Source organism: Onychostoma macrolepis, chromosome 03 (genome assembly GCF_012432095.1).
Source record: "Onychostoma macrolepis isolate SWU-2019 chromosome 03, ASM1243209v1, whole genome shotgun sequence".
NCBI lineage: Eukaryota > Metazoa > Chordata > Actinopteri > Cypriniformes > Cyprinidae > Onychostoma > Onychostoma macrolepis.
Window position 1 is genome coordinate 23,699,283 of NC_081157.1, and position 27,653 is coordinate 23,726,935.

Here is a 27,653-nt window from a genome sequence, read left to right on the forward strand (position 1 = left end):
ACATTCTTACATTCTGTTTAGTCTCCATTTATCATTACATTCCATTAAAGCCATTTGATTGTTATGAATTTTAATGTCAATTTTCTGCTTTTAGTATCTAATTTTGGCATTTCTTTCAATGCTGAGCAAACATAAAAATGAATCAATAAAATCCATATATTAAGACTGAATAGAATGTAAATTGAAAGCCATTATGAGAATGTAATCGATCATTATTTTCAATTTTCACAACAGAAGCATGCATAAAGCAAAATCCCCTTAAGTTCAGACACAATTATCCTACACAAATACAAAGACTTTAAATTAAATGAAAGTAAAAGCAAATTGAAAGCTAAACGAGGCTCTTTTTCAGACAGTTTAAAGATCTCAGAGGCTGTGCAGGAATTCCGGGATTCTGCAATTCACAGAAAGCAGCTTCTTTAGCTCAAGTCAGGCCAAGAAAAGCTTGGCGATCCCCACGGCAACGGAAGACTCATTGAGCTCTCCAATAATACCTTCACCACACAACGCTCAGTGACAAAGCCTAAACCGCGCCACGGTGCCCCAGTGCCAGGGCCGCCGTGCCCCAGACCCTCTCCGCCAACTCTCGCCACAACAAGACCGCGGTTAAACTGCGTCCCTTCAAGACCTGCCATCAAATCCTGTCTGCGGGCTGCTGTTGTGCAGAAATCCAGGCATGTTCACATTTCGACAATCGAGAAGGCAGATAGCACCGTGAAAAGCACACACTGCAGACAGGAGCAGAAAGAGAGAGAAAGGCTGGTAGTTACCATTTTGCACTCTCATCATAAATTTGGCACGCCGTTCAGGACGGGAAAAAAAAATCCACCCGCACCAGTTCTTTGCCACTCACGCCGAAACAACAACTGCTGGCTTGGCAAAGATGAAGAACTGGCGACCAAAAAAAAAAAACTTGGGTAAAAAGGAAAGAAGACTGGAGACGCTCCAATTGCCGGCGGAAAGAAGTTAATTTCAAGATCAGGAATTTTCTTTTGCTTTGCTTTGCCGTTCCAGGTAAAATTGGTTATTAATAAAAAAAAAATGCTGCTGCTGCAAAAAAAAAAAAAATGAAAAAAAAAAATGAAATGAAATAAAAGGTGTGCACACAAGAAAAAAAACAACTAGGAAAGCAACCGCGCTTAAAATAAATGCTTTCGCTTTCCAAATAATTACAAAACAAAAAAAATCTAAACAATGCCGGAAAAAAATCCTTGGCAAAGCGCAATGAGTGTTTTCTTAGATCTTTGGATCCGGCAAAAAACTCAGAGAACGCGGCACACACATAACGCAGGCACACGCGCGCACATGCATGCACACTCCTGCGACGAAGGGGGGCGGGTGGGGGGGAGCTGGCTAATGCAAAGCACAGAATACGGGCAGGAAAAAAAAAGAGAACCGAATCAATGTTGGACGAGCTCGCAGGACCGCTGGCAAACCCAAGTGCTGCTGCTTTTTTTACTCCTTTTCTCTCCAACTCTCTCTCTCTCTCGATCGCTCGCTCTCTCTCGTCCTCTCCGCGTTCTTTCCTTAACCATTGCCTGAGTCTTTGCCAACACGAGTAGGGCCCACCTATTTGGCAACAAGATGCCTGTAGCTCAGCCAATACGTTAGCTTGAAGAGCTGAAAGGGAGGGGAAAGAGAGGAGGGGGGCTGGTGGCAGAACGAGAGAGAGAGAGTGAGTGACTGAGAGCATGCAGTCCAGTCCGGTGGTGCACAATTTGCCAGTTTGACAAGTTCCTATCCACCACCGAGGCAAAGTTCAGCATCCCATCAAGCTAGTCATGGCAACCGTGTTGTTAAGTCTGGGTCGCGGTCGCCGCGGCTTGCGTAACGCCACCTTGGCACAGGCCAATGGGAGAAAGCGCACGGCTCTCTCCGAAACTCCCAGCAGACCCTGCAGCCGGCAGCTGCTCGTGGATTTAGAGGCCGAGACAAAGAGGAAAGCGACCGCGCACCCCTCGCTCCCCGTGTGCATCTCTAATTTAAAACAAACATATGCTGTGTTTGTCTGAGAAAACGAGGAGCTCAGGCCGAATGCAGCAGGCCGAAGGACGCGAGACCTCAAGTTGCACACAAAACTTCGAAAAGTTGTTCGGAACAATGTCCCTGCAACAAAAAAACAAAAAAAATCAATTATAACAGAAGTTGTGTCAGCTTCAAAATCTCCCATTAGCCAATTTTAGAAATGAAAAATGGTCAAGCACTAATGAGTGTATAAGATCACTTCAAGCACAAACGCAAGCACTGTTTTGTCACAACTGGAAGGTTTTCCGAAGTTTAATTGCACAAATTTGAATGTGCATCAGAAATTTGCCAACGAATGCTCTAAAATGCTTTTCAAATGTCATGATTTTATTCACTGAGTTGACTGGGAGTGTAAATGCTGCTTTTTATTTTTTACACGCAATCATAATCTATCTGAGTTTTGGGAATACTTTAATCTTGCGATCAAAAAGAATATAAAACAACAGCTGCTTACAGCATAAAGTAGAGCAGAGACTCCTAGAGATATTCAGATCTGACACGAACCGAGATGTAGACGGAGCTGTTGATCAATTCTTGTTGCCGATTTCTTTAAAAAAAAAAAAAAAAAAAAATCAGTGAATGACTGCTTGGATGCTGTTCTTCCCACAAAAAAGAGGAATTGATTTGAAATGCTGGATTAGCAAACATATGCAAATATCTCTTAAATGAGAGACCAAGAAAACATCATTGGACGGATGTATGGTGATAACGCTCTCCCATCGCAGTAAAACTCTTCATTAGTGCTTCCTCTTTCAAATCGGAGACTACGTGTCAAAACCAACACCTGCTTGAGGTTTCTAATAAGATGCTAATTGAAGCACACAACCAGAGGAGAGCAGAATTTGTTTATGAATGCATTTGTTTCAATAAAAGCAGCACCTTTATTTCAAACAATCCCTTCTCTGTTTGAAACACAGCGCTTAATGGCTTCCTCTAGTGCTACCAGTGCGAGTATGAGATAATTAGCTTCTGATCAACATGTGCGTTTGGAAATTCACTTGCCTAAAGCACAATTCACTTCTTCTATAGAATGGCGGCGCCAGAGAATAAAGCGTTTTTACAAATCAAAAATACATTAGTATTATTTCAAATAATATTCAAATTCTAAGTAAAAGTTAGTTAAGCTATTAGAATAATACAGATAGTATTAATTAAAAATAAAAATTTGTTAAAATATTTGTTTGACTGTTAGTTACAGGCTAACTGAAATTGTTGTTGTAAGATAAACAGATAGGCCTATCCAGTCTACACAATCTTTACCTACGACCGCAACGCACTCCTTGTTATTCATGTCAAAAACACAATAAATTACGAAAGAAAAAGAAAAAAAATCACGGACTTTATGGACACAAAAACATCTGAAGCGCCATGAAATTTGTGAAAACAAAGACGCGGGTCCAAATATTCAGTATCCAACTGACAGTTGCGGCTGTATTAATACGCCAGGTTGCTTGGCAACCATAAATAGCCTACGGTTATTAGGCTAATGAACTATATTACTTGGCGGAAGAACTGTTCGTTGTTGTTATTACTATCAATAAAACTATTTCTTGAACACTTATGCACAATTAATGTTACTCATTAATGTTGCTGCAGTTTCATAAACGCACAAGCGTGAAACCTCTCGTGACTTGTTTTATTCTACGCATGGGCCTGTCATCTCTTTTCAAACGTAGCCTATAACAAGACACTAATAACCTAATAACTCAATGGAAGGGATAAAATTGTCTTAAAATGTTTGTAGCATATCATCAACTTGTATCAGTCCAGTCATCAAAACCCAACAAACCATGGCTTGGTTTCTCATCTACAATCCCAGCACGAGTCTCATCGCTCCTTACAGAGGTCAGGGGTGTCTGAAATACGGTTAAGAGTTAGTAAAGCGGCGTTTAACGTTCAGTGCATTTTGGTAACATCAGCAGCGCGTTACACCTGCGCGTCACGTCCGCCATTTTGACCACAAATTATGAGGAGCGCAAGATTTCTGCCAGCTCAATTAAAAATAATCGCTGTGTTATTTTTTTCCCTTCGCCTGTTCCTGCAACATTAATGCTTAAAAGAGAGAAGACATCATCTCTCAAGTGTGTGCCAGCAGTCGGATGGAAATGAACGAGCTGGAAAGAGTGTTTGGCGTCCGGCGCCAGAGAATCATTTGTGTTAGTTTGTCACTGACGGTAAAATCAATTAATAATAACAAAAACACACCCAAGCACCTTCCAATCAATGCAGGGGGAAAAAAAACTGGTCGGCCAAAGAAAATGACTTGATCATCCAAGTAGCCTACACGCAGTTTTGAATAACGTAGGTTGTGGCATAAATTAGCTACTGGCATATATGCATTTTTCTTGTTCAAAATCCATATTCAAGTCACACCGGTAATAAATTGACAAGCTGCTATAGAATAAATAAAGGAGTCTGGAAATCTTGTTTTGAAAGGCCTATTAGGCCTATTTAAACTTTTTTTTTTTTTTTTTTCATCAAAAACTTTGCCCACTCACCTGATTTTTCTTGGTTGGTTTAAAATCAACTGTTTTGTTTAGATATTCGAGCTTTTTTAACAATAGCAGCCTACATTTTACATTGGAAACTTTGGCAATGTTGCATTGGCAAAGTTGCAATAGCCTATAGATCTATAAAGCAAAGTGTAGTCATTACCCTAGTTTTACTGAGCTGGCGCAACAATAAAGAAAAACCCATCATAAACACTGGAAGCCTGCAACAAAAACACTCGGGTTGAATAATCCACAAAAGAGTCTCAGATCTCCGACTGGCGATTCAGTCAAACAGGAGAGGCGCAGTTGTCTGTGGTAATTGAATATTGATGATTTTTCTTGATGATTCCTTTCGGGTTTTTTCTGTTAAAACACTCTAAACGATTATAAATTTGGTTATTGAATATAATGATGTCGATTCCGTGCGCATTTATCAGGTTATTTAGAGGAAAGGGAGGAAAATGTTCTGGATAGGCTCCTGCACCAAAGACGAATTCGATTACAGTCCAGCGCTTTAAAAATACCTCTTAACAACTGCAGTGATTAGTCTAGCTTAAATAAGATTTTATTATATTCATAAGAAACAGATTTAAACGAAATGTTAGATAGTTAGCTAATATGATATCCTGTAATACCAATATCCTCGCAGCAAATAAGATCATTTTAGGAGATACGCAAAACCGGAAGAATGAAACACTGCGACTGTGATTTAGGTACAGAAACAGAAAACGAAATCAAACACATCCGTTTAAATATATAATGCATTTACCTCGCTTTTCAGTGCCAGCAGACTGATTTCGCACAGCAGAGATATTTATAGAAAACCAGTACAAGGCTCTTTTTTTCTTTTTTAAAGATTTGATATTATCAAAATATTAGATTTTATCGTATAAATAGCCTACATATTTTTAGAAACAACTCAGCTAGTGAAAACAATAGGTTAATAGGAAATATATTTAAAACTCGGTTGGTGTGAAACCCAGTCAGCTTTAATCTCTGAAAAATATGAGGACTATCAATGTCTTTGTATTTCAGCTTTCGGTAATATTAACATGCCATAAATATATTTGTTATAAAAATGATAATTATTATTAAATACCGCGCTAAATTGAGGAAATTAGGCTGCACCTGAAAAATCCTACATCATGAAAATGCTTTTATCAAATAAAAATGGCAATATTTGGTGGAGGTGGAATATTTGCAAGATTTAGCCTATAATTCATATCTTTAAACCAATAAAAGGTTTTGAAGCACATTCATTAATTGTTAATTACTGAAAATATAAATAATTCTTAATATGTTTTTATTAGATTAATAATTATTTATTGTTCTGTAATATATTAAATGTTGTTTCTGGGTAATTTTTTTTATGTTTTATTTTTTCTAGTGTGCTGACCATTGGGAAAACCAGAAAAGCAGGTTTAATGAGAGAGATGTGGGGTTTTGGGGTTTGCTGGTTGCCCGCTGTGCGTCCGTGACCCTCCCTGTGGATGTGACCCACCGTGACCCTGAAACGCCATAATGAAGACAGACGTGATGGCTGATTTTGCCCTCTTATAGGAGAAAGACACTCTGACAACACAAGAATATAAGAGACAAAGAGCCTGTTAAAATGATTTTTCATAAGGGGAAGGAGGCAGACAGTGAGAGACAGAGTAAAAATGTGATAAATACCAACATGACAGACGTTGAGGGAGGTGGAGGCCATGGAGAATCATGTGCTAACACACGCTATCGTGAGGACGCCAGTCCAGACATGCCAGCGTGCCAGCGTGGACAAAACCATGGCGGTAAAGAGACAGCTGACCCACACACACACACACACGGCCATCTACTGTGTCTGACACTGGACACACTCTCACACACGCGCTCATGTATAACCTCACACCTCAGAGACGTGGGCCGTGTGTGAAAGTGTGTAAGCGTGAGGTTCGAGCAGGTGTGTGTGTGTTGGCACAGGTGAGGTCCGCCCCTCCTCTCACTGCCGATATGCTGCAGGTCTGTTTTGATTTCTGAAAGACATGTCTGAGACGAGTCAGGCGCGGTAAAAACTCAGCTCTTGCAGCGACGAGTGACATCAGCCACTGTCAGCACAATCAGAGACACACACCTGCAGATTTATATCATGTCAAATCACACACAAGCTTTTTTATGGCAGTGGCTGTGAAATACGGGAGCCTGGGGCAAGTCGTCACAGTGCATGTTGGTCACAAACACCTAGATCAAAACGGTCTAAATACAGAACAAAATATGTTAATTTTATCCTTTAAATTACATTTTTGATATATTTTTGGGTCCCACTTTATATTAGGTGGCCTTAACTACTATGTACTTACATCAAAAATAAGTACAATGTACTTATTGTGTTCATATTGTATATAAGATGGATATAAGGTTAGGGACAGGTTTGGTGGTATGGGTAAATTTAAGGGTGGGATGAGGTGCTGAGGGTCAACAGTGTAATTATAAATGTTATTACAGAAATTAATTACAGATGTAATTACATGCAGATACTTTAAAAAAAAAATACAAGTACAATGTAAAAACATGTATGTACACAATAAGTACACTGTACCAAAATGATTAATTTTAATAGTCCACCAAACATAACCTACTGTATTTTTGGCATTAATTAAAATAAGTGTCAGAAAATGGATTTCAACTGAAAAGATGTATATGTGTTTTCTTTTTATAAATGTCACGGCAGGTTGTCACATGTTTTATATGACATAATTTTACAATTAAATTTTGTTAAATAAAATAAAATTTCGCCTGAACAATACTTTGATATTCTTGTGTATTATTTTTTACCCTTGTCGTTTCATTAACTTTTTTTTTCTTCATAATTGTTTTAATCTTTAATAAATTATGTAGACCTTATAATAGCTGCTAATTTGCAGATTTCCATCGTGACAACTTACCCCCACATAGTCAAAGTACTCTAAATAATTAAAAACCCATATGCGTTACATGATTTGTACATTTTTTTCCTGTTAATTAATGGTAATGTTTAGGGTGAGTAAGATTAATTTTTTTTGTCAGAAATTAATATTTTTATTTAGCATGGATGCATTAATTTGGTTAAAAGTGACAGTAAAGACATTTATAATGTTACAAAAGATTTCTATATCACATAAAAGCTTTTCTCAATATTCTATTAATGAATAAATCCTGAAAACATGTATCACAGTTTCCAAACAGCATCAGTGTTTTAAACATTGATAATAAATGTTTCTTGAGCAGCAAATCAGCATATTAGAGTGATTTCTGAAGGATCATGTGACACTGAAGACTGGAGTAATGATGCTGAAAAATTCAGCTTTGCATCACAGGAATAAATTACATTTTAAAATGTATTTCAATAGAAAATGGGTATTTAAAATTGTAATATTTTTTCACAATATTACTGTTTTTACTGTAATTTTTGATGCTGCCTTGGTGAGCAGAAGCCCCAAATGTTTGGATGAAAGTTTATACACCATTTGGCATTTAAAAATTATTCTGCACTGGGAAAAATGTGTGAACAAAGTGTGACAACTAGCCCCAGTTTTCCCTATGTATCACCATCATTTTAACCGTTTCTCAAATCCATTTATACATGCAAAGAGAGCTAAAACCCTTTCTTTTCTATATGTGCAGCCCTGTTTGATAATAGCATGAATGCACATTTCCTTCCTGAATTATCAAATGCTAGCGTATCAGCATAAACGGCGTAAGGCGCGAGGACGCACCCAGGCCCTTACAGATCGTGGCTAGCCAGTGATGCATGACGATAGCTGAAGCTGTTTGGTGGTGTTTGCAATTACCCCAGTTTACAAACCAGCACATTACTACGTGTGAAAAATCTGCAAGCAATTTGTGGCAGCGGAGAGAGAGAGAGGAAAGGCACATGTATCCCAGAGGGCCCTGAGAGACTCAAGAGCTGCACGGCACTCTGGGAAGAACCGCATTGTAGGGTTAAGGCCTGCAAAATATCAACCTGAAATACGTCGGCTCATTTGTCAACACATTCTCTGGGACTAATAGGAGGAAATGGTTAAGGTGTGCTGTGCTGCGCTGCGCTGCGTGCCGGATTTGCACCAGTGGCAGTGCCGTCAATATTCACTCCACTGCATACACTTCTGGAGAAATATTTCTGAAAAAGTCTCTTCTGCTTATCAAGGCTGTGTTTATTTGATCAAAAATACAGGAAAAATTGTGCAATATTATTACAATTTGAAATAACTGTTTTCCATTTGGACATATTTAAAAATGTAATTTATTTCTGCGATCAAAGCTGAATTTTCAAAATTGTTACTCCTGTTACTTCAGAGTCGCATGATCCTTTAGAAATCATTTGATGCTCAAGAAACGTTTATTATTATTGTCAATGTTGAAAACAGCTGTGAGGCTTCATGTTTTTGTGGAAACTGATACACCATCACCAAGTTTGGGTTAGTGAGATTCAAACAAAAGATGATACTTTTATTCCGTAAGGATGCACTAAATTGATCAAAAGTGACAGTGAAAACATTTAAAATGTTACAAAAGATTTCTGTTTCAAATAAATGCTGTTCTTTTAAACTTTCAATTCATCAGAGAATCCTGAAACAATGTGTCATGGTTTCCAGAAAAACATATTATGCGGCAAAACATTTTTAGCATTGATAATATTAAGACCAATAATAACTGAGCAGCAAATCAACGTATTATAATGATTTCTGAAGGACACTGAAGACTGGAGTAATGATGCTAAAACAAATCTGCTTTGCATCACAGGAATAAATGACATGAAAAACAAAAAACAGTTATTTTATATTCAAATAATATTTCACAATATTACTGTTTTTACTGTACTTTTGATCAGATAAATGCAGCCTCGGAGAGCAGAAAAGAAAGGTGAAAAGAACACGACAGATTAAATCTTCAAAATGTGTTTTTCCAAACATATTATGGTAAAACTGTTATCAAACTGTGATGTCATACATGCCCACGCTTTTCCTCTTCTGTTTGGCTAACACATAATTGCACTAACTGCAACGTAAACAATAATGGCTTGCTGATAAAAATCATTACTGCATGATTTCTTGAGTAGGTGTTGCAGCACAGGATGTAGTTTAGCAAAAACAAACAAACAGCAACAAAAAAAGCCAGCAGCAAGAGATTTCATAAGGAATAATGGATGAAGGATTGCACACCCGAGCTGGTAATGATGTTCCTGCAGCTCTACTGGCAGAGACTAGCGCTAGCAACGCCAAGGTCACGGGTTCAGTTCCCAGGAAATGCAGGTGCTGATAAAATATATAGCTTGAATGCACTGGAAGTTGCTTTGGGGGTAAAAGTATCTGCCAAATGCAGAAAATATAATGACAAAATGTTTTTGGACGGACACCCTCTGCAATTATTCTATGGATATTAAAAGAAAAATAAATATATAAATAAATAAATAAAAATAAATCACTTTTTGTGTTTGTTTTCTTATTCCATAGATACAAAAAAAATAAAATAAAATAAAATAAAATAAAATAAAATAAAATAAAATAAAATAAAATAAAATAAAATAAAATAAAATAAAATAAAATAAAATAAAATAAAATAAAATAAAATAAAATAAAATAAAATAAAATAAAATAAAATAATAAACATCAATCCGATCTATTAGAAATGCATTTTTCTAATGGTCCAATATTTTACCCAAAGCAAAACAAAAAAGTTTAGCATACCAAAGTGTACAAAAAACTGACAATAAAAACAAGAAACTTAAAAATAAAACATTGAAATGTATCATTATTACTATTAACTATTAAAGCTAAATTATTAACAGATATGAATGGGAAAATACTACTGCTAAAAGATCATGATTAAAAATGAAAGAAAATCTCTGGTGGTCAAGATCTTTTGATCGTCCAGTTGCATTGTTACTGTAGCATTATCAGAAATCTTGAGCCTACTTAACTTGTGTCCGATTTCGTCGTACCGCAGAGTTATCTGCACGGCTCGATGCACACGACCGCCGCACCACTGATTTCATGTGCGTCAAGAATCAAACCGAGGCTTAGCGCTGCTTACAGAGCGTGACGGAGAACACAGGAAACCTTTGGAAACATCATTAGTCCTGCATATCTCTGCTTTTGATAACCAGGCCCAGACGGACTCTGCAGACGTCTCCTTCTGAGAAGTGGATTTAAAGAGACAGTTCACTAAAAAAATGAATTCTCTCATCATGTACTTTAACTTTCTTCTGTGGCACATAAAAGAAGATATTTTGAGAAATGTCCATTCAGTGGAAGTCAATGGGCTCCAATGTTGTTGGTTCTCTTAAAAATATATTTAAGCTTGCAATATTCTTTAAAGTTGTAAAGTAAATAAACATGTTGGATTATGTTTTACAAGAAAATACTATTTCAGTCTACTTTATTTCAAAGTTACTTGCTGTTTCTTTGTATTGTGAAATTTACTAGCAATTTCTGAGTGAAAACTGTTTCTACACTATTTTTTTTTTCTTCTGTTTGGTAAAAGGCATTATTGGATGAAGAATGTACATGAAAAGACTGACCATGTGATTGAAGACTCATTATTTCTTCATGTCAAAGAGATCCATCTTTCAAAAGTTTGTGGTCAGTAAGAAATTAATACTTTTATTCACGAAGGATGCATTAAATTGTTCAAAATGTTATAAAAAAAAATGATATTTCAAAAACACTCTTTTAAAAAAAAATTATATTTATCAAAGAATCCTGAAAAAAATTAATCAGCACAACTGTATTCAGCAATGGTAATAATCAGAAATGTTTCTTGGGCAGCAAATCATCATAGTAGAATCATGTAATATGATTTCATAGATCATGTGACACTGAAGACTGGAGTAATGATGCTGAAAATTCAGCTTTTCATCACAGGAATAAATTACATTTTAAAATACATTCAAATGGAAAAGAGTTATTTGAAACTGTAATAATATTCCACTGTTTTTACTATATTTTTAATCCAATAAATGCGCCTCAAACTTTTGTAATGGAAAAGTACATGCACAGTTTTGTACTTAAATAGTGCACATCAGAAAATGGCAACCGGCACACAAAACGCCTAAAGCCTTCCAGAGCCGACCGTCACCTTGAAGGCCGGATCTATGACATCATCCAGCTGCGCCGGCTCGGCGGCGTTCCGGCTGTGAGCGACTCGAGCCGAAGGCACGGCTCTCTGCCTTGATTAAAACCCTCTGATTGGTTGGCAGAGAGACGTTGCATGCAAATGGATTAGTCAGCGTGCCAAAGCTGTGCCCATGAAGAACCCAGAATGAAGGAGATTACCCAGAGACCCTTTTTAATAGCTTTAGCATCACGTATTAGACTGAATACGTCGATAAATTGATTGCCGTGGATGTGGAATCGCAGCGAAATGAATGCAAATGAACTTAAAGCACACCCTGACACAGTTTAGACACACGGCGCGGGACCCTGAAACGGGAACAGATGCCCCTGCGAACGCACACACGCAAATTCACACAGGCACTACAGTTGCCGAGTGTTGAACGCTTCGCAATCAAAGAAATAAAGGGGCAATCTAGCACACAAACAAGAGATTCCCCATCGCCGCTGCCAACAAACCGGGCCCTCCTCTCGCAGAACAAGGGATGTACTATTGACTAAATCCCCCTCCCCTCCTCGCTCTTTCTCTCTCTACTATTTTTCTCTCTTCAGTCGCCCCTCTGCCAGTCTGCGAGGCGTGGTGCCAACGCTTTCCACCGCCGGGCACTTTGCCCTGCCCTTTATGCAAATGCTTTACTGCCATTCCCAAATCACAACTCCTACTGTCTCCTTTCTGCTAGGTCTGTGCCACTCTGTCTGTCATTTTAAGCAGTCTTGTGTTGTCTCTGTTTAACACCTCCTGGATCTGTGTGCCGATGCCACGTCTTCCTGTCGCTTTAAAAAAAAAAAGAATACGCAACCTGAACACAAGATGTCAAAAATCTGGATTGAATATTCTGTTTTTGTATTTTAAATGTCAAGCGTACTTTCTGCGCTGCCGAAAGGAATTGGAAAAAGTAATGAATACCAAACAGGTTTTGGTCAGACAGACAGATAGTCCCGCCCCCAAACTTACACCATTGGTTGAGCCAATATCGCTATGTTACACCATGTCTACACCGGACGCGAGCGCTGCGACAAAATACTATGGAACTCATTATAATCAGTGACACTGACTACACTGGATTCAGTATTAATATGTAAAAAATTATTTCACAGTTTAGTTGTTTCAATTAATTTTTTTAAGTTGACTCAGCTTGCAGTTTATGAATTTGTTCATTCAACTTAATATTTAAAATTTTCACTGTCTCAACTACTTCGTAAGTTGACATAAGATCGCGAGAAAGAAGACGTTCGTCACCATATACATTGGTGTGCTGGATGAGATGCTCAAAAAATGTTTTTGGGGAATCAACTTAAGCATTATTTATATACTATTATAGTATTTATTGATTTTAATATATTAATTTATTATTTTAAATTAAGGTCTCATTACTCAACATTAGTTAACTTAACAAACAATGAGCAAATCTAATGTTAACAAACAGAACCTTATTGTAAAGTGTTACTGTTATTTATAATATTTCGATTTAGCTTTAATTTATATCTATTTTAGTTTTAGTAATTTTAGTACTCCAATGTCAACTTACTTTATTTTTGTTACTTGACAAGGCAGAATTTCAATTTTTTTTTAAGTTTAGGTTTTTCCATCTAATTATTATTATTATATTACTTTATTCAAATGAATGAAAACCATTTTTAATAGCTGTAATTTTGGTTTTAGTTAACATTAACAACACAAACTTATAAAAGGCTTACTAACAATTGCCTTGGGCTGGGATAAAGGAAACAAATATTTTAACATTGAAAAAGAGCTGAAACCCTTTTTACTTTCATAATATGATGTATTTATAAGTAAAATAACAAGATATTTAATAAGAAACAAATGTAGGAATGGTGACTGGATGGTGATAAAAGTGGATAAATTGATCATGTCATGGAAAACATTTTCCTTGCTTTCTTGAAACAAAGATTTCGCTCTACTATGTAGACAAGCTCAGTAAATGTGTGTTTACTAATGTTTACTCAGTAAATGTGTGTAAACATGTTAAAATGAGTATGAAAAACTAAATTATGACTGTTTTGGTGCAACAAACCTCAATTAGAATTGGAATTCATGGGAAAAAAATAGACTTTTGATATGTGCGAGAAGCAAAAGAGGGGCAGACGAAAGGAGAAAGTCCTAAATAAAGACCAATGGATGCTTCCTCTTTATTCATCCTTACACAAGCAAAAGAGACATGTGTCAACACACACACACACACACACACAAGAAACCACATACACACCTGAGCTATTAAACATGAATCTATATGCCTATTATCTATATTTTCATTTACAAGTGTAGTAGTAGTGTGGTCGTACTTTCTAAAGGAATAAAAATGCATACAGAATAGTTTCTCTATAATGGTCTGACACCAAAAGAGAAAAGTGTGAATGCTGAGGTCAGGCTTGAGTGAGAGATTTCGTTAGAGCGGTTCAACTTAAACACTCTCTTCCTATCGGTAAATATGACTGCCCACATCCCTTTCCCTGTTTCCTGTTGAAACTTCCTCCTGTTGAATTAATAAAGATACAGCAACTTCAGCTCTCCAGGAAAGCAGCGGGTTGACGACAGACAGCGGTGGGAGGTAAACAAAACAAAGGAACCGGCAAACGTGAGAACTCGCAGTGCTAATCTCATGCATGAAGTCAGAGATCGCTGGAAGGTCGGAGAAAACAAAATAAGCACAGACGCATTCAGTCTGACCACATTTCAAAGGTTGTGACCTGGATTAAATTAAATCATTTTTTCTCTGACGTTTTGGGCCCCAACTTTATTTTTATCTAAACAATTTTTCAGCTCAAAAGATTAAAATCGGTTTGACTAATAAATACTTTTATTCATACTTATTTCTTTTATCAATTTATCAATTCTTTAATATTAGATCTATCGATTAAACAATTAGGTGAAGAATAGTATAATGCCATTACATCACTATATATAAGAAACAATTGTAAACCAGTCAAGTAAATCATTTAGCTTTTTTTGTTGTTGTTGTTGTTGCATACATTATTAGGGTTAGTTTACACACTATATGTGTATGTACTGTGTATATTTATTATATATATATATATAAATAGACACACATTTGTATATATTTTAAAAATATTTGTATGTATATATGATTATACTTTGTATGCAATACAATTTTTATATAAATCTAACATTTCTCTTAAATATATATATGTATGTGTACTTATATATACATAATAAATATACACAGTACACACACATATAGTATATAAACATAAACTTTTGTTTTGAATGCGATTAATCGCGATTAATTGTTTTGCAGCCCTATACATTACGCAACAGTTTACCTTAACAACTCTTCATTCCCAAGTGAAAAAGTGTAATTTTAGCCTTAACATTTAGACTCCAAAAAAATTGAATATAATCTCACAATCACAACTCTGCATAAATATAATAATAATAATACATTCATAAATAAATATTAGATAATATTTATAATCATAATTATTATATTTATTAAATAATAGGAATAAGAATAAGAGGAAGAGTATAAATAAATATTAGATGATTATTAATTTATTATTATATACATTTATTATTATTATTATTACTATTATTATTCAATACAAATGTCTAAAAGATTAATTAAAAACAATGCATATCAGTTACTGGAAATGTTTCAAAAAAATGTTATCAGTATTGGTGTGAAAGAAAAAAAATCAGTCGAATAATCTCAACTTTGGCGGGAAATACCGACAGAGTGAAATGAATAAAGCCATGGATCAAGACTTGGTAACAGAGTCTCTCTCTCTTGCTCTCTAGAGGGGCGTAATTGGGTTACGGAGCACAACCGCACCATTGTTTTTACAGTGGATGGATTGTACCAGCGACATGCCATTCTCACAACAAACGTATTTGAAGGCCGAAGGCATCTCGTTTGTTTGGCCGTTACTGCTCTTGTGCCTCTTACTTCACTAAGATCTTACAGGAGGAAGATGTTGGACTTCAAACATTGTAAAGAGCCCCTGATGTATTACGCATATGATGTATTTGTATACTTTCCAGATCAAAGCCAAATGTAATACTATCAACTAACAATGCTGCGCATAAACGTCTCGTGTTACGACCCAACTGAACATGCAGTGCTTTAGTGGACGCTAACAGGCTGCGACTCATTAGCGGGAAGCCGGCACTCTACGACTGAACTGTAGGGATGTTGACCTGATCAGGTTTCCTTCAGGGTTGCTGTTGCTCATTTCAAATGTTGATGGAGATTCCTCACACAGGACTTTCGGCTGGATTTTCATGCAAGCTCGAAGCTGCACTTGATCTGGTTTGTGGTTTCTGTGGAAAGGGCCTGTTTTCTGAGCCGTGTGCGTCCTATTCCTCTGCTACATATGGCTCCGATTCCACATGTATTTGTCAGAGCAGCTGGGTGGAGAGCACCGCCCAAACATACTACAGCACCACAGCAGCACACGTAAACTAGATCTGTACATTTCCTGAAAAATATGTGAGAGATGCTTGTGCAAAAGTTACACTCTCATGTGATGCTAGAGTGTTATGGTGCTAACACAGTTGCTAGGGCATTCTGTATGATTGTTTGGACATTTTTAGGGCATTATAATGTTCTGGGTGGTTACCACGGCATTGTCAAGTAGTTGCTAGAATGTTCTATGTGGCTGTAAAATGTTCTAAATGGTTGCTAGGGTGTTGGATGTTCTGAATGGTTACTATGGTGTTGCTAGAATGTTCTTGGTGGTTGCTCGGTGAATGCTAAAGTGTTCTGGTGGTTACTATAGCATTCTTAGGCAGTTGCTAGAATGTTCAAGGTGGTTGTTAAAATGTTCTAAATGGTTACTAGGTAGTTGCCTGTTCTGGGTGGTTACTATGGTGTTGTTAGGTAGTTGCTAGAATGTTCTATGTGGCTGTAAAATGTTCTAAATGGTTGTTAGGGTGTTGCTATAATGTTCTAAGTGATTGCTATCATGTTATTGGTTGTTACCATGTTAGCAGAGAATAGTTTTAGGTGGTTGTTGAAATGTTCTGGGTGGTTACTATGGCATTGTTAGGTAGTTGCTAGAATCCCCTAGGTGGCTGTAAAATGTTCTAATTAGTTACAAGGTGGTTCCTAGGTGATTACTAAAGTGTTCTTGGTGGTTAATATGCCATTGCCAGTAGTTACTAAAATGTTCTAGGTGGTTGCTAGGGTTAGGGTGATGGCTGCTAAGGTGTTCTGGGTGTTTAGTATGGTGTTGCTAGGTAGTTGCTAAAGTGCTCTAAATGGTTGGTAGGGCAGTACTAGGTGGTTGTTAAAGTGTTTTAGGTGGTTACTAAGGTGTTGCTAGGTAGATGCTAGTATGTTTACCAATGAAAGGCAAGCAAGCCTAAAAGTCTACAGATATGGCTCAGTTGCTCATTTTAATTTTTTAATTTTTTTATCACTGACCAGGTGAAAATCAAACATTTGAACATATAGAAAAGTAACAGCACACCTCTCTTCAACAAAACATACAATCAGTCATGTCTGGAGTGCAAACGGTGCAGTACGAGTTACACACACACACACACACACACACACTCACTCACTCAGAGGTTTGTTTAAATTCAGCTACACATAACATAATCTCTGAGTTCAGGTCAAACGAGGATACGATAACCTTAGAAATCCTAAAATGTCTGTTGTTTGCAGTTCTCGGATCGTTTTATATGTCGTCTTGGGGTTAATTCAACCGCACACTTGGCCATGGGACTCGAGCAAAAGGGTCCAAATGACTTCCTGGCTTCTGCGAGGCTGGCGGAGCTCCGGCCAATGCCGTTCTAACTTTAGTATGGAAATAAAAAAATGACATATGAAAGCAAACACAAGCGAATGTAAGGAAGGAGATATGGAACTTTTCTTGGACGGCCCATCTTCTCTTTGTTTGTGTAAGTCACGGCACATGGTAAATGTCATTCCGCATTACGCCGCCGCACGATTTGTATTTCGTTTATATTTTTCTTGAAACCGCCCAAAGCCCGCTGAGAGGATGGGTGAGCTGAGGTGAGGTTACTGCTGGTTCCCAGGAGCCTCTTCCCATTAAAATTTTAAGACAAAACAGGGAAAACGCCACAAAGTACGGTCATATGAGAAAGACATTGTTCTTAAAGAGATGAACCAAAACAGGGATAAAAACAGCTGGACATCTGGTTATCTTTGAGGGAAACGGTCGGATGGGGAACAGAGCATTTTTACCTGAGCTGTTTGAAGCGAGGAGCCGTGATTAGTCTAACACACACTCCATCGCCGACAGGGAGCCACAAATGCAAAATCATGAGCTAACTTGAGCTCAGTCCATATCCTATTCCAGATGATATGTAGAGGGACGTTAAACGAATCTGTCCCAGAGCAGCTCATTCACAAATGTGAACCAAACTATAAAGTCTGTTTGTTCTTTTGGGTGCATTACATATAACACTATTTACACAAATGCAAATGCAAATGCTACTATGTAAACTCAATTTCATGCGATTTTGAAATCTTAAATGCGTTAAAATGTAAGAACGCAAACAGGATGCAGAATTGCAATTCTAATGTTCAAATGTAAAGTAGTAGAATTAAAGGGATATTCAAAAGTCTAAATAAAAAGTTCAAATTTCAATTAATAAAAAGTAAATTAATACATTCAATCGTTATTAAAGGGGTCATATGACATCGATGCTAAAAATAACATTATTTTGTGTATTTGGTGTAATGCATTGTTTTTACGCAGTTTACGGTTAAAAAAACACATTATTTTCCCACATACCGAACATTATTGTTGCTCCTCTTTGCCACGCCTTTCTGAGAAGCATCAATTTTTACAAAGCTCATCGTTCTGAAAAGCGAGTGTGCTCTGATTGGCCAGCTATCCAGTGCGTTGTGATTGGTCAAATTCCTCAAGTGTATGATGGAAATGTTACGCCCCTTACCATATTTGGAAATACACCGCGTCTCCACAACATGGTGGCAGTGGCAGCGGCGACAATACTACAGTGAGAATAAAAGATACGCCTTCTTTCTTCTCGTAAACATTTGGGCTTTGTTATGCAAATCATCCCACGCAGAAAGGTAGAAATGTGGGGGTGTGTTTGAATGAGGCATTTTAGGAAGGAGTAGACGAGTCTTAACTTTTATAAAGAATATCTTTTGAAACTTTAGTCTGTGCAACTTTACAGATCTTATATAAATGAACAGCTTGTAACACTCCAAAGACAAAGGAAATCACTTCATACAGTATGACCCCTTTAATTAAATTAAATTAATAAACTTTTGTGTACCAGTGTCGAAGAACACTTTATTTCCCAGAATGAATCACTTGTGTTGAATTTCTTTAAATTTCAATTCAGTAGATTTCTTTTTCTGGTCATTCTCATTCAAATTCCAATTCAGCTTCCTGTGAGATGTGGCCAGTTCAATTAAAACTCACACGGTTTAATTCTGAATTTGCACAGCCCCTTTTGTGCAGCATGTGTTTTTAATGGAGGGGGCTTAATTTAATGAACATAGCCATTTCAACTCACCTAATGCAAGTCATTTTTAAATGTAAAAGAAAACTTAAAACTACTATCCAAAAATTTCAGCTGAACTCGCATGGAAGGTATATGAGACCTCACGGATTTCAGTCGTAAGATGCTTCTGCAAAACTTGGGACAGATGATTAACCGTTTGGTAGAGCCGCACAATGTCATAGTGGTGCAGGGCGGCAACTTTCATTGCATTTATTCTACCCTACATAGGGCCTGTCAGAAAAAGCCCTGCAGCCTGTGGCCTGCTACCACTGCCAGCAGACGCTCACAGGAATCCTGTCCGCGCAAACACACACACACACACACCCTCCCTCGCTCGCTCGCTCGCTCTGTTTGCTCACAGCTGCCGGGCCTCCTCAGGGTTCATGTGAGGTAAAGATATGCTATATTATGCAACCGTGTATAGATTTTCCACCGCTGGAAGTTGGCCAACTTCCTGCTCGCTCAGAGACGGGCGACGAGAGCTGCCGCGCTTTGTTCCCACCAGCAACAGGCAGCGATTCCTTGCAGGACTGGTTGGCTAAACAGCACGGCGGGCCATGCCATGTGGCCGTGAGTAACACTCCACACACGGTTGTTTACGATCTACCATCGTTCCTCGCTGCTGCTTTCTGTTTTCACGCAGTTCGGAAACATTCACGCACAGATCGTTCGGGCTGCCGCGCAGCGACTTTTGACGGAATCTGGAAGAAAAAAAAAAAAAGAGAGACACAGCTTTCCTCTCGCACATCCACACCCACCAACCCCCAAGACAGGAAAAGCATCTCTGGCTGCACGGTTAACTCATGAGACGCTCACTCTCGGTCGCTCTCACACGCTGGAGAAATACCTCAGGGTGAAATGTGCGCAACGTTCCACTGTGAACCCATTTATGTTTTAGTTAATGATTTTTTGGGCTCAATAATCTTATCTGAAATGAGAGTTTATGACTATAGCTTGTCAGAGGTCACAAACTTACTTTCTGAAACTCTTTGCGCCGAAAGTTTTACTGCTTTTTTACTGCATTTAAGCAAATTTATATGAAAGCTTGTTTCTACCTCAGACTAAAAAAATAAAGTAAATGTGACTTTATATTCTCACAACTGTTACTATTTTTCACATTTAGAGTTTTTTCACAATTGCAACCTTATTTCTTGTCATTTTAACATTTTATCTCATAATTGCAATTTTTCACTATTTAGACTTTAGTTTTTCAGTTGCAACTTCATTTCTCACATTTGTGCTATTTTTGACACCAAGACTTGAATTGAAACTTTATTTTTTTATAAAAGTGATTTTATTTCTTACAATTGTATACTATGACTTCCTATCTCATATAGTTAATTTAATTTCTCACAATTTAGACTTTAATTCTTTCAATTGCAACTTTATTTCTCACATTGAGACTTTATTTTATATAAAAGCAACTTTATTTCTCAAAATTGTAACTTACTCTGACTTTCTATCTTATATTTGTAACGCAATTTCTCACATTGAGACTATTTATTTATTTAAATATAATTTCTTACAATTTCAACTTAATTTCTCGTAACTGCAACTTTCCGTCTCATAATTGGGATTTAATTTCACACAATTTAGACTTTATTTGAAAAACAATCCTCACAGTTGCAACTTAATTTCTTGTAATTGTGACTTTCTATCTCATAATTAGAACTTTATTACTCACAACTGACATTTTATTTCTCACAATCGGGACTTTAGGTGAGAATGTTGAGGTGGAAACAGACTTGCATTTTGTCTACAGTTCCATGAAAGAAATAAAAGTAGATAAAAATTAGACAATTGCTGACATCTACAATCAATTTTAAAGTACATGAATGACATTGATGTGAATAGCATAAACGTGAGACTCTAGAAAATCCATGTGGGAGTACTGGGATCTTATTCTTGGAAATAAATGACTAAGAAGCAGGAGACATAAAAAAGTCAATAAATCTTGATATGAAATGCCAGGTCATTCGCAACTCATTTTTCTTCCCTTATTTGACATTCAGCAAGAAAACACGAAAGACAGGATTTCGCTGGGAAAAGATTGAACAATGAAGAGTTAGAGTTACATACTAAGTGACTGAAGGGGTTGAATACGTTTTGTGATGTCAGCCAAAAAAGGAAAGTCATTTCATAGGGAGAGCAAGTTATTACATTTTGATGAAAGATTAAGATTTGAATTAATGTGCTGCAATGAATCATACACAAAAAGCACAGAAACGTAAAAAAGGTAAAAAGGGTCAGTTTTGATTGCATGATAAATCACATTGCCATCTAGAAGAAACAGTTGGGATACAAACAAGATCTCATTTGGGACTTTTCTTCTTATTTGCAGCACACAAAAAAAGAAAAGAAATCTGGAACTCTTCAGGAAATCTAAATCAGCTCCAGCCAATCATATTCCTTGACAACCTAAACAATAAACAGCCAATCACGGCTGTCGTTGCTGGGAAGGTGTGACGCACATGTGCGGTGGTGGGCGTGGCCAGGTTGAGAGGAAATGTGCTAATGTGATGCAGGTTGCCTGTCAGAGGTTGTGGAGGCCATATGGGTTAAGAGTCAGGCAAGGATCTGGCACACGTGGCAGCGTTTTCTCGCATGCGCCCTGTCGGTGCCGGCCGTGCTATGTGCAGTCGCCACCAGATTGACACGGATGAGCAAAGAGTGCACACCTGCGTCTCAGGCGCTTAAGTGTGTGCAGGTGCGAGGGTGCGCACACGTGTGCTTGTGTGTCCAAATGCATTATGCATGAGGGTGGAGTGTTTTAAATGTGTGTTGTTCATTGACAAAAAGATGCAAAATAGAGGAAGGAAACTAAGAGAAACAATGGAAGTGGAGTTATATAATGTGCGACGGTGGAAATGTGTCTACTGGAGTTGTGCATAATTCAGAAAAGAATTGACAACACCTTTTAAATTTCAATTGAATTTGATTTTAGCAATTATCTGAATTTCAATTGGGGTAGCAAATAGGATGCAGAATTGCAATTCAAAACCATTCAAAGGTAGAATTATAAAAGTAGAATGTTTATTAAAAATAAAGATAGCTAGATAGATAGATAGATATTTGAAATATGATAAAACAATCAAAAGAGATTGAGTATTTTTTAAACAATGGGTTGTTTAATATAAAAACCTATTTTATATTAGCACAGTATAACCTAGTAAAATAAATAAAATAATAATTAATCATTATTTAATAACTAATAATGATTTAATATAGCCTAAATGCCTTTATAATACATTAATAAAATAATATTTAATAAAATTAAATAATTAATAAAATAAAAAATCGTAATAATTAATAGTCAAATTAGTAATAATTAATTATTACAATTAGATTTCGGTCATATTACCCACTCTTTTTGACTGGTGTGCCCGGTCTATATTAGGATCAGTGCATTTTAGAACTGCGTCACGCTTTTATAGTGTCCCTCAACAGGGTCATATGGCCTTGACCTCCGGCTGAGTCTCATAATAAGCATGCCGGTCTTAAATGTCCAAGGCGTTTGATCCGTCCCGCTGTGGTCCGTCATGGAGTGGCACTTTAACAAAAACAAAGTAAAACAAAAAGAAACTGATCTGCTCAGACAGAGATGGAACCAATGGAGCGCAAAGCCAGAGCGGGAAATTTTGCCTAGCAACACCACGAACCCAACCCATGCCAACGCTGGCATAGCCATCCGACGCAACCCATAAATCCAGCAAACCCCTCACAGGGGAGTCCGAAACGCACACCATCCTACACTCTTATGCCATAGAAGAAACATTTTTGGAACCTTGAAATGAACAGTCTTTAATCAAGCCAAGTGAACCGTTCTCAAAAGAACCATTTTTTGAAAAATGGAAAGGTTTTACGAATGCTAAAAATAACTTTTATTTTTAAGAATTTTGATTTCTGTTGCAAATGGATCTTGCGCACATACACAATGCACAATGCAAGTTAGCGATCGCTCCATCTTTATGCCAAGCCCTCAAACAGCTGCTATGGGAACCCTTTCGTCCTGTTTGATGGACTGAGGCCTTCTCTATTTTCACAAAGATGGTTTTGATCGGCTCCAACCGTACGTTAGCCGGCCATATAAAACCTACGTTTCACGGCTTATGTATATGCGGGCTAAATTATGTAATTTGCGTTCGAGTGTGTGTCCCGTTGCCATCGCAACTGCACAACATATCAGCAAGCACAGAGCCACAGCGGAGCTACGGGCACTGCCAGGCCGCTGCCAAGGCCTAATCCATGCCAGGAGTGACATGAGCGAAGGGAAAGGGAGGAGGACACACACACACACATACACACACACACACACACACACACACTGGATATCCTCCTATTCTTTTGGCTGGAGCCTCCCATGGCAATGGCAGTAGGAATCCATTCTCCACGGATACTGGGACAGCTGTGCAGATAGTAGATGAGAGCCGACTGGTTTGGGCCTTTCTGCATTAAAGCTTAAGATAAAAACTAGGTACTTTATTCTAGGCCGTCCTCTTCCGTGCCAGCATGCATTTGATCATCAGGCTGGCTTTGTGTTTCCCACCACCTAATATAGTGAACGGCAGAATAAAACAGCTCTTTGACACATTTATTATTATGGACTGAAAATTTCCTCTGGTGTTTGTCTCTCTATAAACCTTGACGTGCTCGTTTGAAGGCTCTTTTTGTGTAAAAAACCAGCAAGGAAATGACTTCTGAAAACACTTCTGCAGGAGTTGAGAGAGTGTGTGATAAGTGGCAATAACTTCAGAGAGGTTATATAACCAAAAAAACAAAACAAAAAAAACACATTTTCCTTGTTTTTTTGGGGGGTGGGGTTGGAATAAAATAGTATGACATATCATGTAATTACACTTTTCAGGCTTCTCAGGCCATTTATTGAAACTAAACTACAAAAACATCAATTTTTATTGGATTTCTGATCTCAAAAACCCAAATACATTAACGACCATCAACATTTACACAGCAAAAATGCTCAAAATGCTCAAAAACTAAATAAGGCAATATATTTAGAGGAGAAAAGTTAAAAGTTTATGAATCCATCAAAAAAAATCCATATGAATGGACTGCTGTTCAGAAAAATAGGATGAACATTTCTTCCTGCATTTTGTACGATAGTATGTCGTAAACAAAGCACCTCAAAAAGAGTCCATGTATGACTTAAATTAAAACCTAAAACCTAAATTTTAAGTCTTCTGAAGTCATATGATAGATTTATTTTATTACCAAAGCTCTAAATCTCATTTGCATTTAAAGATTTTGCATATAAGTTTTCCTGCAATTATCGCTTTTTTTTTCTGTGCATAGACTTTTAAGATGCTGTTTTTGCTTCGTTCTTATTTGCTTGCTCTCTCTCTTCTTTTTGTTTTTGTTCAAAAGTACAGCTAAAACATTCAGCTAAACCTCCTTTTGTGTACAACGTAAGACGAAATGTCGTTCAAGTTTAATTAATTTCAAGTTAATGATGAAATGATTCATTTATTTTTTAAAAATTAAATTCATTTATTGGTTTCAATTCCCTACATTTAAAGGCACCGAAAATCATTTAATCCAAAAAGAGCATGAAAAATGGTCGTGATGAACTAAATTACGAATTGCATAAAACGTTAACTAACATTGTAAGTGCACAGGGAACTGAATACGATATGATCCTGCAGTCTCTGAACACCGCTATGGAATGTCTTTGTTAGTGGTCTTTTATTATTGTTGACCGTACGGTGGGTGAACGGGAGCTTTGACAGTCGGCTAGGGGACACGGCTGACGCCCCGTGAGAATGAATAAGTAAAAGGAACAGAGCGTCCCTGTGCCCGTCTGGCATTGTAACCATCCCGTCTCTGTGCCATGAGACCAGCTCGACTCAGTGCCACTGGACACCATTTGGTCAAACGGGAGACTCTGGTTTCACCGGCAGACTGCCTATCACATGAGCGCACAATACCGCTACGGCCCTCTGAAGTGAAATGCAAGATCAACTAGTTGTCCTCTTCAAACGTCACTCCCGTGATCCACCTGAGAATTTCAATGCGGAACAAAATCTTTGATCGTCGAACCACAATTTATTAATTTAGCATTATTCGTAAGTGAAAATCACTGTAAACAACTGGGTATAGAAACAATTTTCACTCAGATTTTGCTAGTAAATTTCACAAAGAAACAGCAAGTAACATGAGATTTTGAAGTAGAAAGACTGAAATAGTATTTTCTTGCAAAACATACTTCTACTTCAACATTTTTTACAGTGTAAATTTCACGATTAATTATAAAGAAATGGCAAGTAACACACTGAATTAAATGTAAAACTTTGAAGCAGAAACACTGAAATAGTATTTTCTTGTACTCCAATAATCGGATTTACAACTTCTTTTTTCAAATCATTTGTTTATTTATTTTTATTTTTTGCAGTGTAATCAAGGGTCCAGCACGGCAAAGTAATAATTCATCAAAAACTCCAAAAAGGAATATATAAATCATTGCATAATTATAATACATGCAGTTTTTGTAAATTAATTCAGCTTTAAAGAAAATATTTACTTTTTTTTCACATCAGGATAATTGAAAATGAACTAGCAAAGACAAAAGTATGTATTTATAAAAAAAAAATAAATAAATTTATATATATATATATATATATATATATATATAAAAGAAATAGTGACCATAGTGTTCGGATGGTAATATCAAGCTATTAAATGATTATCATATTCATACACATATTATTATTATTTATATGGTATTTACATAGATTTGCAAAAAGCAATTATTTCCTCCTTCACTTAGGTTGGATATGAAGACTTTTGCCTTAAAGAATGGTAAAAAGTCCAAAAAAGCATGTTAATACTTCTTTTTTCTAAATGTGATTGTGCATTTAAACAGTCACTGGTGTCTTAGAGAGGCTAAGAAAGGCTAAGAACGTAATGGACAACTGGCCCCTAACAGTGGTCCTGCAACGCTCCCTAATCCTGTGATAAAACCACTTGAGCTTTAGAATTAGAAAAAGAAGGACAAGTGAACAAACGAACAAGAAAGAATCCAAGCTTAAAGACACAGTTGCCTGTGAGTGAATCAGAAAGTGTAAGACGATAAAGGTGTTAAAATCTGCAATATTCCTGTGGCTCCATCAGATTTTAATCCCGAGAGCAGCTGTTCCAACTCATTTTCCAGGCCTGGGGAGCGAGCTAAACCGGAGCATCTAGAGCGACTCTAGAGTGACTAAGTCAGGTTTGGGAGAAAGTTAAGCCTGTCATGGCTGAACGGCTTCATCCATCTCAGCCGAGATTGTTATTGGGCCGAAAATGTGCAGATAGTCTTTATACTGATTAAAGTTTTCTGAAGCGAGATACAACACGTTTCTCTTCAGTGCTGTGAAATTCAGATCCGGTTTTTGTAAGATGCATAACGGTCATAAAACTGGCTGCGAATCAAATCCTCAGCATTCATAAAAGTCGCATCTGCTAGTCTTAGTGACTGGTTAATTAATAGTTGATTGAAGTGAAGTTGCAAGTTAACTGAAGTGAAGTATTCTGATTTTTTTTTTTTTCAATAATTGGTTTCAAAAATAAAATTATATTACAATTATTTTAAAATGTCCAAATTAGTACTTCGCTTGATTTGGCCATTTTGTGATTATTATTATTATTATTATTATTATTTTATTTATTTTTTGGTATTGGCTGAAAACTTTTGATTATATTCCAAAATCAAGACATTTTTAAATTCAGCAAAAACAAACAAACAAATAAATACATTATACATATCTCATACATTTTTTTTTTTTTTAAATCCAGCAATAACACTAAAATTGAGAAATATTATAACAACATAAAATAACTGTTTTCTACTTGACTATATTTTAAAATGTAATTTATTCCTGTCACGCAAAGCTGAATTTTCAGCAGCAACATTTTCTTTTCAAAAACAGAATTATTCCAAACTTTTGGCCACCGGTATATATATATATTTATTTATTTATGTGTGCAAAACTGTATGCAAACCATTATATCTGAAGTGCAGCGTACTCTTGACTGGGGTTGAATGTTTCTGAAATATCCAGGAGTGTAAATGACTGAGTGTGAGCTGCACATCCACCCAGGCTTAAAACAGGCAGGTGTGACCCTGCAGCTGTATGTGATAATCTCTCTCTCTAACACACACACTCTCTCTCTCCTTAATTATACAAAACACAAGTACATAATTAGATACAATTTTTGATGTCGACCCTCATTTTCGGCACGAAGTAAATTAATTTAATTCAAAATGACCTTCAGTGGCCAGTAATATTTCTTTACTAAATAAAAGGAAACTCATTCGGTGGCATTACAGTCATTTGAATAAAAAAAAAAAAGTTAAAAAAGAAAGCAATTATTAAAGCATTTTCCTTACAATGACTCTAGTAAGTAGCAATTTAAACTTTTAGCCAGTAAAATGTAAATACATTTGCATTTACATAGATAACATTTTTCCACAGCTGTGACATTCTTGTTACTTTCTGCCATTTTAAACAAAGTAATATTCCTGTTTGC

At 36.8% G+C, this 27,653-nt stretch overlaps 1 protein-coding gene across 18 annotated transcripts in view; it reads right to left on the minus strand.

The window, feature by feature from the left end:
* Window positions 1–27,653, minus strand: part of nfixb (nuclear factor I/Xb) — a 166,129-nt gene that overhangs the window by 117,657 nt on the left and 20,819 nt on the right. For 3 of the 18 annotated variants that reach the window (XM_058770984.1, XM_058770976.1, XM_058770968.1), the window contains exon 1: window positions 495–745. The exons of 5 other annotated variants lie outside the window; for them this stretch is intronic. In XM_058770984.1, the coding sequence (XP_058626967.1) occupies window positions 495–635 (141 nt within the window). In that variant the 5' untranslated portion in view covers window positions 636–745. Of the gene's footprint in view, window positions 1–494; window positions 747–770; window positions 2,187–2,479; window positions 2,573–3,285; window positions 3,764–3,814; window positions 5,915–27,653 lie in introns of those variants that run through there. 10 more of the 18 variants (XM_058770970.1, XM_058770975.1, XM_058770979.1 and 7 more) reach the window with 8 other exon arrangements.